This window comes from Felis catus, chromosome C1 (assembly GCF_018350175.1).
Source record: "Felis catus isolate Fca126 chromosome C1, F.catus_Fca126_mat1.0, whole genome shotgun sequence".
NCBI lineage: Eukaryota > Metazoa > Chordata > Mammalia > Carnivora > Felidae > Felis > Felis catus.
The window spans coordinates 42,208,885-42,222,711 of NC_058375.1; the positions used below are offsets into that span (position 1 = coordinate 42,208,885).

The window sequence follows — 13,827 nt, forward strand, 5'->3', positions numbered from 1 at the left end:
AAGACCACAGATGCTGGTCACTCCCTGCAGAAAGTTAAAGTAACAAGTTCTCCAGACTCAAAAAAAGACCATTAACAGGATGCATGGGTGGCTCAGTCAAGCATCTGACATGATCTCACAGTTTGAGTTTGAGCCCTGCATCAGGCTCTGTGCTGACAGCTCCAAGCCTGGAGCCTGCTTCTAAATCTGTGTCTCCCTCTCTGCCCCTCCCCCACTCATGCTCATTAGCTCACTCTCAAAAATAAATAAACATTGAAAAAAAAGACCATTAACAAAGTGATGTTTTAAAAAAATGTGAAGTATACATGTTCAAAGATGAGACTAAATAAGCTTAGAGCTTAAATGATTTAAAAAACTGGACAAATAAAAGCCTTATTATAAAGCAATATAAAATAAATATAAGGCATACAAGAAATAGGCTGGAGAAAATAAAAATGGGAAATAATTTTTAAAAGACATATAAAGGTAGTAAAACACTTGAAATCCTACATATGCATAATTCACATTCCTGATGAAGAAAATTGAGCAAATTTAAATATCCAGATACAAGAAAATTTTCTTGAAATAATGAACAATCTATTAAGAAATAGCCTGATGAAGGTAAGACACAAAGAATTACAAGGACGTCTAAGCAGAGAAATCAAGTCCTGTATAATGAGGGGGAAAAAAACAAGCTGGTCTCAGATCTTAGAACAAACTTCACAAGGCAGTGAAGCAAAAGGCTCTAGGGGTAAAGTTGTGAAAGGAATTTTATACCCACCCAAAGTTGTCTTTAAAATGTAAAAAGGGGGTGGGGCGCCTGGATGGCTCAATCAGTTGAGCAATGGACTTGCTAGGGTCATGATCTCGCAGTTCCAGTTTGTGGGGTTGACCCTGTGTCTGGCTCTGTGATGGCAGCTTGGAGCCTGGAGCCTGCTTTGGACCTCTCTCTCTGCCCCTCCCCCATGTGCTAGCTCTCTCTCAAAACATAAAAAAAAATTTTTTTTAACACAAAGGGAAAGGACGCCTGGGTGGCTCAGTTGGTTAAGCGTCTGACTTCAGCTCAGGTCATGATCTCATGTTTTTGAGTTCAAGTCCTGCTCTGTGCTGTCAGCACAGAGCCTGGAGCCTACTTTGGATTCTGTGTCTCCCTCTCTCTCTGCCCCTTCCGGGCTCCTGCTCTGCCTCTCTCTCTCAAAAATAAACAGTAAAAAAAATTAAGAACAAAATGTTAAAGGGAATATGCATTCTAATCACTTAGGAGAAAAATGCCTGACAATAAAATCACCCAACAAGAAATTAATCAAATTCAGGATTTAGGAATAAAAAGCAGCAGTGAAAGGAATGGTAGTAAACATTTTAAAAACTAAATAAAAATGGGAAATAGTTTTAGGACTTGATGTGAACAAAATGTGTGGAATTTGTTTTTCATAATAGGAGTCCTACACTTCATTAAAACATACATGAAAACCAGGAAAAAATAACTCCAGCCTCTTTAATGTTTTCTATAATTGCCCTTAATTTTAAGAGGAGTCTTTTAGTGGGGCGCCTGGGTGGCTCAGTGGGTTGAACATCTAACTTTTGATTTTAGCTCAGGTCATGATCCCAGTGTTTGTGAGATCAAGCCCCGTGTCGGGCTCCACACTGAGCATGGAGCCTGCTTAATTAAGATTCTCTCTCTCCCTCTGCCCCTCTCCCCTGCTCATTCTCTAAAATTAAAAAAAAATTTTAAGGAAACCTTTTAGAACTACCATAGAAAAAAATTTTTAAGTTGAGCAGTTCATTTCACTTTTTGTTAAATCCAAGTAAAATTAATTTGCTATATTTACTGAACATAGCACATGAGCCCACTTTCTAAAAACTCTTTGTATGTATGTTTGTCTATGTTTAAGAGAGATAGTTGGGGGTTGCCTGGCTGGTTCAGACAGAAGAGCATATAGCTCTTGACTGGGGATGAGTTTAAGCCCTACATTGAGTATAAAGATTACTTAAATAACTCTGCTTTGGGTCCTCTGTTCCCCCCGCTCTGCCCTCCCCTGCTTTTGACACTCTCTGTCTCAAAAATAAACATTAAAAAATAGTAGTAAAATAGGGGCGCCTGGGTGGCGCAGTCGGTTAAGCGTCCGACTTCAGCCAGGTCACGATCTCGCGTTCCGTGAGTTCGAGCCCCGCGTCAGGCTCTGGGCTGATGGCTCGGAGCCTGGAGCCTGGTTCCGATTCTGTGTCTCCCTCTCTCTCTGCCCCTCCCCCGTTCATGCTCTGTCTCTCTCTGTCCCAAAAATAAATAAACGTTGAAAAAAAAAATTAAAAAAAAAAAAAAATAGTAGTAAAATAAACCTGAGGCGTGCCTGGGTGGCTCAGGCAGTTGAGCGTCCAGCTTCGGCTCAGGTCATGATCTCATCGTGAGTTCGAGCCTGGTGTCGAGCTCTGTACTGACAGCTCAGAGCCTGGAGCCTGCTTTGGATTCTGTGTCCCCCTCTCTCTGCCCCACCCCTGCTTGTGCTCTGTCTCTGTCTTTTAAAAATGAATAAACATAAAAAAAAATTTTTTTAATAAAAAAATAAAGTAAACCTGAGGTTTAAAAAGTATTTCTGATTGATGGATGATTTCTATACTTTGTTCCTTTATTTAATACTTTTTTTAAATGAATACATTTAAATTATCCTTCACAAGGGAAAAAATTAGTTACTCCGACTTTAAAGCTATTTTATAAGCTCACCAACACATTTGATGTATTTTTGGGGACCACAAAATGGTAACCACCTTCCTGGAGGCAGGTTGGCAATATATAGCAGGAATCCTAAAACTTCTACCTTTTTTACCTAATAATCCCATATACAAATATAAATATATATCTATATATATTCACCATGCTAGAATATATACAAAAATAGCTTTATCCCATCATCTTATATAATTTTTAATATATGAGGAAAAAACAGCAAAAATGTCCATCTGTAGGGCACTTAAATAAATTATATGGTACAAAATTAATATTCATACTTTGAATAATCTTTAATGGCAATGGAAGATACTAATCTCTCCATGTCATTAAACATACAAAACATTTCAAAACAATATGGTCTTAAGTGTGGTGTGTGTGTGTACTCTGAATAAAGATTGATAATTTTGGCACTTCCAACTGCTCTACAATGAATTTGAATTCACAATCAAAAACTTTTAAGTTTACAACTTCTAAGAGAAGTTTACAAACTTATAAAACTGAGCTGCTGCTGGTATAAATTACAAACTTAGAGTATTATTACAGTTTTCCACTTGGAACAGTTTTGCCAGTTACTGAGCACTGGTAATTGCTGAAGGAGGGACAAGTGAGATACTGAAAATTACTATATAGAACACTGTCACAAAAGTAAAGCCTAAATTACTGGGCTTTATAAAACCCCCAAAATACGTTTTTCCAGGTGATATATACCTCTTTCCTTTAGAAAGTAAAGCTGAATTAGGGACAGTCTCTTATTGGAGATTTAGTAATTTCAATACCTAACAGGGTGCTCAAACTCACAACCCCAAGATCAAGAGCTGCATGCTCTTAAGACTGGGTGCCTCAGAGATTTTTTTTTTTAACGAAAGTTTCAAATAAATTCAAAAGAACAGTAAAATGCACACTTTACATACCTCATCATCTGTTCTCCAAGACTTGAAAAAAGATTAAATACATGAACGCTATTTAAAAAAAACCTGAATGCTGAGTGTCTAGGTGGCTCAGTCAATTAAGCATCATCTGACTTCGGCTCAGGTCATAATCTCACAGTTCATGAGTTTGAGCCTCACATTGGACTCTGCTGTCATCGCAGAGCCTACTTCAGATCCTCTGTCTCCCCCTCTCTCTGCTCCTCCCCCACTTGCTCTCACTCTCTCTTCCTCAAAACTAAAAACATTAAAAAAAACAAAAAACCACCAATGTTCCAAGTCATATAGGCATACCTCGTTTTACTGCACTTCACTTACTGCCCCTCAAAGATACTGAGGTGTTTTGTTTTGTTTTGTTTTGTTTTGACCAATTGAGGATTTATGGCAACCCTGCATGGAGCAAGTCTATTGGTGCCTTTTTTTCTGATAGCATTTGATGACTTTGCGTCTCTATCACATTTTGGTAATTCTCACAATATTTCAAAGTTTTGTATTATTGTATTTATCACGGTGATCTGTGCCATGGTTTTGGGTGTCACAAACCATGCCCATATAAGATAGCAAACTTAATAAATGCGTGTGTTCTGACTGCTCTACCAATCAGCCATTTCCTCATCTCTCTCCCCTTGGGCTTCCCTTTTCCCTGAGACATAATATTGAAATTAGGCTAATTTAGAACCCTACAGTGGCATCTATGTGTTCAAGTGAAAGGAAAAAATCAATCTATGTGGCAAAACTACATTTTTGTCTTATTTTAAGAAATTGTTACAGCCAACTCAACCTTCAGCAACAACCACCTGATCAGTCAGCACTCAAGTCAAGACCCTCCACCAGCAAAAAGATTATGACTCACTGAATTTCAGCTGATGGTTAACATATTTTAGCAATAAAATTAAGGCATGTACATTTTCGACAATGCTACTGTACACTTAAATCAACTACAGGATAAGTGTAAACGTAACTTACATGCACTGGGAAATCAAAAAAGGCATTTGACTCACTTTAATGCGATACTCGCTTTATTGCAGTGATGTGGGACCTAATCTGCAACATCTCCGAGGTATGCCTATATTTTAACAAAAACATACACTGGGCCAGCTATCTCATTAACAGAACAAATGAGCAAACTCCACCATTTAGTAGGATTCTGAGAGATACTGAAGTTTTAATATGAAGAACTTACAGTAAATAGACCTGATCTTAACATTTAATAAATACCTTTTCAGGGCTGTAAATATGGCAGGAAAGCCCTCAACCTCCTGCAATAGATTTCAAGCATCTTCCAAGTTGGAAAATATGGCAAAAGCCCAGAGTCTCCTATTTAAGTAATGCATATCTGAGGAAGCAGAACAAAGATAATACACTGTCCTTAAAATACATTTGTATTTACTTATTCTGCAGATTTCCAAATAAATCTATAGGATCATTTAGTCCAAAATCCCTGTCAAATATGTAATTGGGAGGTTTAGACAAAATGACCTCAGCTCAATGGATAGTACCAAAAAGAGCTAAAATACTACTAACAACACAAGTTTAATTTCAACTATAATCAGTTACCACAACCATTATTGATTGGTAAACACCATCCTGGCAAGTGTGCATTCCAGGTAGTAACAGAACTCAGAATGGATAGTCTGGCACATACTAGTACCTCAGTAAGTAAGAAATCTCTTCCCTCCACTCAAATTGCCAGTATCAGTCTCAGTGTTTAAAAACTCTTCTTCAAAAGATCTGTTTCCATTCTCTTTCCAACATAGAAGTGTGCTACCTTGGAATTCACTTTATTGTTTTGCACCTCTGTTTTCTCAATGATGAACAGACATGAAGACAGTATATGTTTCTATCAACTTCATATGGGTGTTGTGAAGATCCAGTAAAATAAAGGACATTAAAAAAGATTCTTGGTTCTCTAAGTCTGTAATTTAGAATGCTCCATTCACTGAGAGTAAAACAAATCTCTAAATTGTTACATATCTCCATGATCTAAACAACCATATGAATTAACCAAATTTGACTCTTGTCAAAAAGATTTATTAACTTAAAATAGAATTACTTCAAATACAGACAAAAGCAACTTTCTGTTCAATTTTGAATATTTTCAATATACAAGAATGTAAAAGAAAAAATTCTGAATCTTCACGTTGTAGTTTTATTTTATTATTATTTTTTTTTTTTTTTAGCTTTTAAAAAGTTTTTGGCACTACAAGGTTCTGTAAAGAATAGAAGTGACAAATTTAAAACACATGAAAGTTTTTCCTAATTCTTAAGAACAATATATATAAAGTCTGAAGCAACCAAAGTATGAATACAGCTAATAGAAAATAAAGAATGTAATTTTTTAAATTCTCTCTTTATACAATTCATCAAGATTAAACAAAACATAAAATTCCCTTAAAAATAGGGTAATAAAATAGATGAAATTTGTATCACTCAATTTGGTGATACTAGTAAAAACTATAGTTCATATTTATATACAAATAATACAGTCTTTAAAAACAGTCTTAGAATTTAAATAAGCTATCTAAACGTGTTAAAATTTTAAATCAGGACCTGATTTGTTTTGCTTTCCATTAAATGTCACTTTTTCTGCTGAATGTAACTGACATTGAGGTACGGATACCCTTGAGACAGCAGGATTGGCTGGTTGCTGTGCATCGGTAGACCAGCTGAAAGAAAATGGACTCGCATTACTCCGACACGTTTCCTCTTGGTGGGTGGGGACAACGCTCTCTACACCGACGGGTGGCACATCTGTCTGTTGGACACAACACAGACAGGAAACTGAAAGGCTTGTGCCTATATATCTGACAACCCTTAGAATTAATAACTTGTAGCTAGTTCTCTTTTTTTCTATTTATATAGTAAAGAGGAGATAAAGCATGTAAAAACATTTCGCAGGAGAAAGAAGAGGAGAGCAGGGAAACATGGGTATGTGAAAGAAAAGAGAGATGAAGGGGAAGTACCAAAGGCAACAAATTCATCAGGGAAGAATTTCAGACTCCCCCCAACCAGCCCACCAGCCCACCAAGCCCTTATATGATTAATAATAACTTTTTTCAACCTTAGTTCTTTACTCAGAAGATTAAGTCCACCACAGTCAATGTTCTGCCATTCTATAATATAGGGATGCCCCAGCAATACACGGATAGTTTACAAAGGCTTAAATGAATCAAGCCTGAAACTTGTACCAGGGTTTCCCCTTAAAGTTACCATTTAATTAGTCAGCATTTCTTGAGTGCCTTTCTTTAATTTCTTGAACTCCTAGTTTAAGTGTCGTAAGTAACTGACTCTAGTTTTTTAATTCATAGGTTAACGAAGAGCTGAGGGCCAGACTCAGACATTCCCTATTAGAACTGAAATACCTTCGAGGCAAGTAGGCTAGATAAAATGCTACAAGTTCTCCTTAGTTTGTAATATTCATTACTTAGATCAAACCTATTATTGGTATGTCAGCACTAACAGAATAAATGAATTCTAATGTCATTCAAGTTCAACTAATTTTGACTATGTCACTATTCAACTCAAAAACTTCTATTAAATTCACACTACTTACTAAACATAGTCCAAAAAGTTTTTCATAATATGGCCTCAGCCTACCTTCTCTAGCCTCATCATGTACACATCTTTCCCATCCACTTCATCCTCTAGTCCTATTATTTTCTCTTCTCTTTTCCTCACTATGCCAGGCAAAACTCCTCGACTTTACATATATATTCCCTCAGCTAAGAATACTCTTCCCCTATAATCTCTAACAAATCTCTAGGAAAAACAAATCCTGTATCTCTTTCACAGTCTAATTCAAATGTCAAAATCTTGTGTGATTTGATCCTTGGTGTCCATATCTCCTATAAACTCTGCTAGGATAACATTTAACTGACTCCTTCTAAGTTCCTATCCTTGTCTATTTTACATGTCTGGCTCTTCTAAGTGTACAGGTTTTACTTAATTCTTGCCTGAACAAGCACCTAGCACAGTGTGACACACAGTATGCTCTCAATAAAATGTTTACTGAATGCATAAAATCTCACTCCTGGTTCCTTGCCTTCACAAAGCCACCTTTGTCCCAGAACAAAACCCACCCAGCCTCTTAATGAATTTGTAAACAACGGTACCTTGAGTATAGAACGGTTTGTTGGGCTGAAATCTGGCATTTCCCTGATGCATGAAGTTTTGATGCAAACCATAAGGCCACGAAGCTGGGACAAGAGGGAAATGGGGACGTGGTGCATGTTCCCAAGGAATTGGAGGATTTAGTCCTGGAAAGCCTGGCTCTGCATTTCAACAAGACAGGAAAGACATACTTAAAATATCAGTTTGTTCATTTAAATATTCCTTCATTCCACAAAGATTTATTGAGTACCTACCACCGGACAAGAACAATGCTAAATGCAGAGGATACCAATTTTTTTTTAGAATCAAACACTGCTCAAATTATTCATAAAAGAGACATATAAAAGGTAGAGATACAATAATAAGTAGTCATTGCTATAAGAGATTGGTGGAAGGTGCTCTAAAGAGGGAACTAGGGGGGCGCCTGGGTGGCGCAGTCGGTTAAGCGTCCGACTTCAGCCGGGTCACGATCTCGCGGTCTGTGAGTTCGAGCCCTGCGTCGGGCTCTGGGCTGATGGCTCGGAGCCTGGAGCCTGTTTCCGATTCTATGTCTCCCTCTCTCTCTGCCCCTCCCCCGTTCATGCTCTGTCTCTCTCTGTCCCAAAAATAAATAAAAAACGTTGAAAAAAAAAATTAAAAAAAAAAAAAAGAGGGAACTAGGGTGCCTGAGTGGCTCAGCTGGTTAAGTGACTGACTCTTGGTTTCAGCCTGGGTTTGGTTTGCGAGTTCAAGCCCTGCATCGGGCTCTGTGCTGACAGTGTGGAGCCTGCTTGGGATTCTCTCTCTCCTCTCTCTCTGTCCCTCCCCTGCTTGCTTGGGCACTCTCTCTCTCAAAATAAATATTAAAAAAAAATAATAATAATGAAAAATAAAGAGGGGGCTAACCTATTTGGTTCAAGGCTAGAGAAGGTTTTCCTAAGATGATTGACTAAACTAAATTTTAAAGCACAAGGAATTGTTAGGCAAAACAGGGCAAAGAGGGCATTTTAAACAGAAGGAATAACAAGTACAATAGCCAGGAAACAGGACAGTACAGCAAGTTTGGGAAGCTGCAAAAACAATCAGCAGTACCACTAAGGAGTAAAAGGAGGCAATGAAAGAAAAAAAGGCTGGATGGATAAGGTAGGATTTACATTTTAAAGAACCTTAGTACATCATTAAGGAGCTTCCACTTTTTCCTAAAGACAATGCCACTATCCTAGAAACAACTGTATCATGGTTCAAAAGACAATTCTATTAGAAACTGAAGCACTGTGGTGTAATGGTTGAGAACTTGGGCTTTGGAGCCAACCAGGTCAAAGTTCAAATCCCAGTTCCAAAAATTACTAAAGTTCAATTATGCACCTCTGGCTGTTGTGAGGATTAAATTAGATAACAAAAACAATGTGGCTTGCACAAGTTGTGGTATATAAGTAGAGACTCAAAAAATAGGAGTGCTATCCATTCTATGGCAAACAACCCCCACAATCTACTTCCCTTTAAGACAGAAGTACATCTTTCAAAGTGCATCTTTTCAAATTACTCCTAAGTAATTACTCCTAAATCTTTTGCATCATTTCTGGTGGCTTTTCTCATCCAGGGTCACAATGTGGCAGGAAATAATCTGAAAGACACTCCCCTCATTCACTAAACTTCCTAGCAGACTCAAATTAAGAGGTACTGGATAGGGAGGAGTACACAGCCAGAAAACTAAAACCCATACTAGCCATACTCTTAACAAACTCAGTCTTCTCAGGAGGTAAGCAGAAAAACAAAGCAGCTGCTTTGCTGAAAGTTCATAAAACCAAGTTACAATTAAGAGCTGAAGCTACAGGGTATATTTTTTGCTTTAAATGAGACTGGGTATATATATTAAGGTCTTGACCAACTGAGAAATGTGTTTTGACATCAAAGGGTATTTCTTAGGATATATTCCAATCTCCCTCGGCCATTTTTCACAACTAAATATTTTCATAATATATTCTCACCCAATCCTTCCATTTTCAACAAATTAGTAATTTTAGCTGTAATATTAACTAGGAGTTGTAAATCCATTCCACATATAACAATATAACATTTACTGAGTAATCATTATATAATAAAAATAATATATTATATGAATAATGTATCTACCATACATCCGGGCACTATATTGGACACGATGGAGACAGTGATAGAGAAGAAACAATTCACGGCTAATGGGTTCAGCCTAATGGGTTATGCAAACAAGTAAACTGGCAATTTCATAAGTATAAAGATATAGACATTAAGGAAACATGGAAAAGAAAAAGGATACCTAGCACAATTGGAGGACAAAATCAACAAGAGGGGTTCCTGTTAGAAAGTGAGCTAAATTTAAAAATGGAAGATGAATGAGTCACCCAAGCTTTGGAGCAAAGCAAAAGGAGGTGAGAGTAAGAAGGAGAGATAGGGAGAGGATTTTTCCAGGCAGAAGGAACAACTTTAGTAAACAATTAGGGGTAAGAGATAATACAGTATGTTCCTAGGATGTTAATTAATTAGTTCATTATGACTGACAGAGATCAACTAGTGGTGGTACTGGGAAGAATAAAACTGTAAAAACTGAGCCACTGTATCAAAGGGCAAGACACTGGGTCTGTGTTCATTATATAACCCAGTGACTATCATGGTACATGTCATAGCATATATACAATAAACATTTGTTAATGACAGAAACAGAGATCACATTAGAATGAAGATGTATGGGGTGCCTAGGTGCTAGGTGGCTCAGCCCGTTAAGCATGTGACTCTTGATTTCAGCTTAGGTTATGATCTTGCAGCTTGTAGGTTTCCAGCACCACACTGGGCTATGTGCTGACAGTTCAGAGCCTGCTTGGGAGTCTTTTTCTCCCTCTCTCTCCCCCTCTCTGTGCCCCTCCCCATTTACACTCATTCTCTCTCAAAATAAATTAAAAAAAAAAAAAAAAAAAAAAAAAAGAATGGTCATATATGCCACATATCCTTTGATCTTGGAAATCTGAATGAATTCCCATACTTTGACATTTCTGCTCAGCAAAATACATTATATGTATTGTTCCAAAGAGAGCAGAGGTACTTCTTCCATCATGGTACTCTAAGCAATAGCATATTTTTGTATAAAAAGTACTAAAATACTTGTGAAAATTGATAAAGGGAAAGAATCAAGCTTTTAGTCTTTTCCTATATTTCAGGATAATCAAGTAGTTAATAAGAAAAAGTTCTTTATAGAAGAATCACAAGCAGTAAATAGAAAATCATCATTTTACAACCCCTAGTAAAATAGCAATTATCAGAAATAATTATCAATAACAACTAAAACTATTATGTAAAAATTAATGGGACGCTTCATAATGGACAGAACACACTTATATCACCTAACTCATTGATCAATCTTAGATCACTAAAAGAGGAACAGTGAGAGTAAGTTCTTTTTGAAGTGAGGGAACAAGAAACATACAGGACCAATCAAGAGATAAATTCTTGCCAACAAAAATAACCTGAATCTAATCCAGCTTCTGGACCTAACTTCCAATTTATAGGAAATATGGGGACAGAGGTACATGTTAAATAATGCCACAAAGATACAATTCAGCCAACATCAGAATATAAGAAGTTCTACAGTTTCTTTAATAAACAGTTTATATGGGGGAAAAAATAGTGAAGAGAAAGTATTACATATTAAAGGAGACTTAAGAAATAAAATAAGCATACACTTATAATGTAAGGGCTTTGTTTGAATCCTGATTCAAATAAATCAACAATAACAGTAATTTTAGAAAAAGAATAAAAATGAACAGGTATTAGGTGATACGGGGTATGGTAATGGTCTTGTGATTTTTTTTTTTAAAGAGATACAAACAGGTTTATAAGGAAATTTGATCCAATGTCTGAGATTTGATTAAATACTAAAGCCAAAAGAATTTTTTAAATGAGGTAAAGGGGTCAAAGAATAGCAAATATTGGTAACTGTTAAAAGCTGGGTAACAGGGTGCTTGTCCTACTTTAAAACTCCCTCCTCCTGTGTACATTTCAAAAAAGTTTTTAAAATAAAAATATAATCAACTAAAACGTTGAATATTAAACAAGATTTATGGTATATGTATTTTTAATTATGCAAATATTTAAAAAATGGATGGTAACACACTTAAGTATTACTTGGCAATTATGTCTAGGAATTGAGATTATGGATTATCTTTTATTTTTCAAATGTCCTATAATGAAAATGTATTACTTACATATCAGAAAAAACTAGTAGTTTTTAATGCTACAAAGTGCTAGTAATAGCTTTTTAAAGAATTGCTCCTTACTTATTAGTAAGAATTGTTTCTTACTAGGGCAAAGAACAAAGTTTTGAAGAAAGAAATTGATCTAAAACTTGGATCTATTATGATTAATTACAAGAGCATGATAGTAAGTTACTTAACCCTACAGTTTCCTAAATTATAAAATGAATGCTAGTAATTCACCAAGCAGGATTGCAGTGAAACTTTAAAATAATCATAAAGCTGACTCTTAAAAACTGAGAACAAACTGAGGGTTGATGGGGGGGTGGGAGGGAGGGTAGGTGATGGGTATTGAAGAGGGCATCGGATGAGCACTGGGTGTTGTATGGAAACCAATTTGACAATAAATTTCATATATTAAAAAAATATATATATAATAAAGTAAAATAAAATAATCATAAAGTGACATTTATGTATATTACCTCATTTAATATTCACAACATCCCTGTGAGTTAGATGCTATTAATATCCTTATTTTACAGATGAAATCAATGCATAAAGAGATTAAGCAACTGCCTAATCCCACATAATAAATGGCAGAGCCAGGATTCAAATCTAGGCAGTCTGAATACATAGCCCATATACTGTATCTAATCCTATACTTGCCCCTCTGTAAATATTTCCTCACTTTTATTTCCCCCAGTTCAACCAATAAAACCAACCACCCAACCTTTCTATAGACATATACAAAAGAAGAAAAGGAAGGGTTACCCGAATTTCCCACTGTACCATTGTTCACCAGGGAATTTGGAGCCACAGTACGAGGCCAGTGTCCATCATGAGAGGAGTTAGGGATCGCCACAGGTCTGGCAGCAGGCTGTGCAAAGATGATGCTGGGATCGTTCAGGCCAATATTGCTGGGGGCACTGCCTGGTGCAGAGTGGATCACTGGGCCGTGAATAGGCCAGGACGGGGCAGGGATCTGGAGAGGGTGCATTGGCAACAGTCCCATATTGTGCATGGGAGAATACTGAGCTGGTGGTGACTGGGGAAAGTTATACATAGGCATCTGGACCTGATGTGGGGGCTGGGCTCCCTGCTGAGGTGGGCCAAGCTTGGGTTGGGATCCTGGCTGGGATGGAGACTGGGTAATGGCAGCTGACTGGGATGAGTTCTGTGGAAATGGTTGGGGCTGAGGAGAGTAAGATGGTGAATCAGACTGCAAAGAGAAAAAGATAACATTTTAAAATTAATTTTAAAACATCTTACTATTATAAAAGCAGAGATAATCAAAATACAAAATTATGGAGTTATTTCATTAGAACATTATAAACAGAACTCTATAATGTGTATAATAAACAATAATAGAGCCTCATTTTACATGAAAATAGAATTTTCTTCAAGATCCTCAAACTCTCTCTGACATATGTACTACCCTATAAACCCTTTCACTATCCAAAGAAAAAAGACCCCAGACGTCATCCCATCATGCAGAACCCACATTTCCAACTGTAACTAGAAACTTATATCTAAATATCTCACAGCCACTTTGATTCAGTCCCTCAACAAGTGTTGATTACGTCTGGGCATTGTTTTAGGTGTTAAAAATACAACACTAACATATATGCCCTCATGGAACTTAAAGTTTATGGGGAAAAGGAAGAAGAGCACATGAAGATTACACAAGCAATCAAAATAAATTAAAATGATTACTATGATAAAGAATGTATAATGTATAGTGTATAAGGAAATCCCAAAGCAGGAACACCTAAAAGTACTTTGGGAAGAGAGAAAGATGAATGAAAGTGGAAATCAAGGAGAGCTTCCCAAAGGAAGCTGAGACTCAAGGGTAATAGAACTCAGTCTGATAAAAGAGAATAGGGAT

At 36.7% G+C, this 13,827-nt stretch overlaps 1 protein-coding gene across 19 annotated transcripts in view; it reads right to left on the bottom strand.

Moving 5' to 3' along the window:
- Positions 1-13,827, bottom strand: part of TUT4 (terminal uridylyl transferase 4) — a 152,743-nt gene that overhangs the window by 10,036 nt on the left and 128,880 nt on the right. For 10 of the 19 annotated variants that reach the window (XM_045035822.1, XM_045035819.1, XM_045035831.1 and 7 more), the window contains 4 exons: positions 12,714-13,161; positions 7,743-7,901; positions 6,181-6,296; positions 3,970-4,966 (listed from right to left, as the gene is read on the bottom strand). In XM_045035822.1, the coding sequence (XP_044891757.1) occupies positions 6,208-6,296; positions 7,743-7,901; positions 12,714-13,161 (696 nt within the window). In that variant the 3' untranslated portion in view covers positions 3,970-4,966; positions 6,181-6,207. Of the gene's footprint in view, positions 1-3,969; positions 4,967-5,390; positions 6,386-7,742; positions 7,902-12,713; positions 13,162-13,827 lie in introns of those variants that run through there. The other 9 variants (XM_045035832.1, XM_045035829.1, XM_045035828.1 and 6 more) reach the window with 4 other exon arrangements.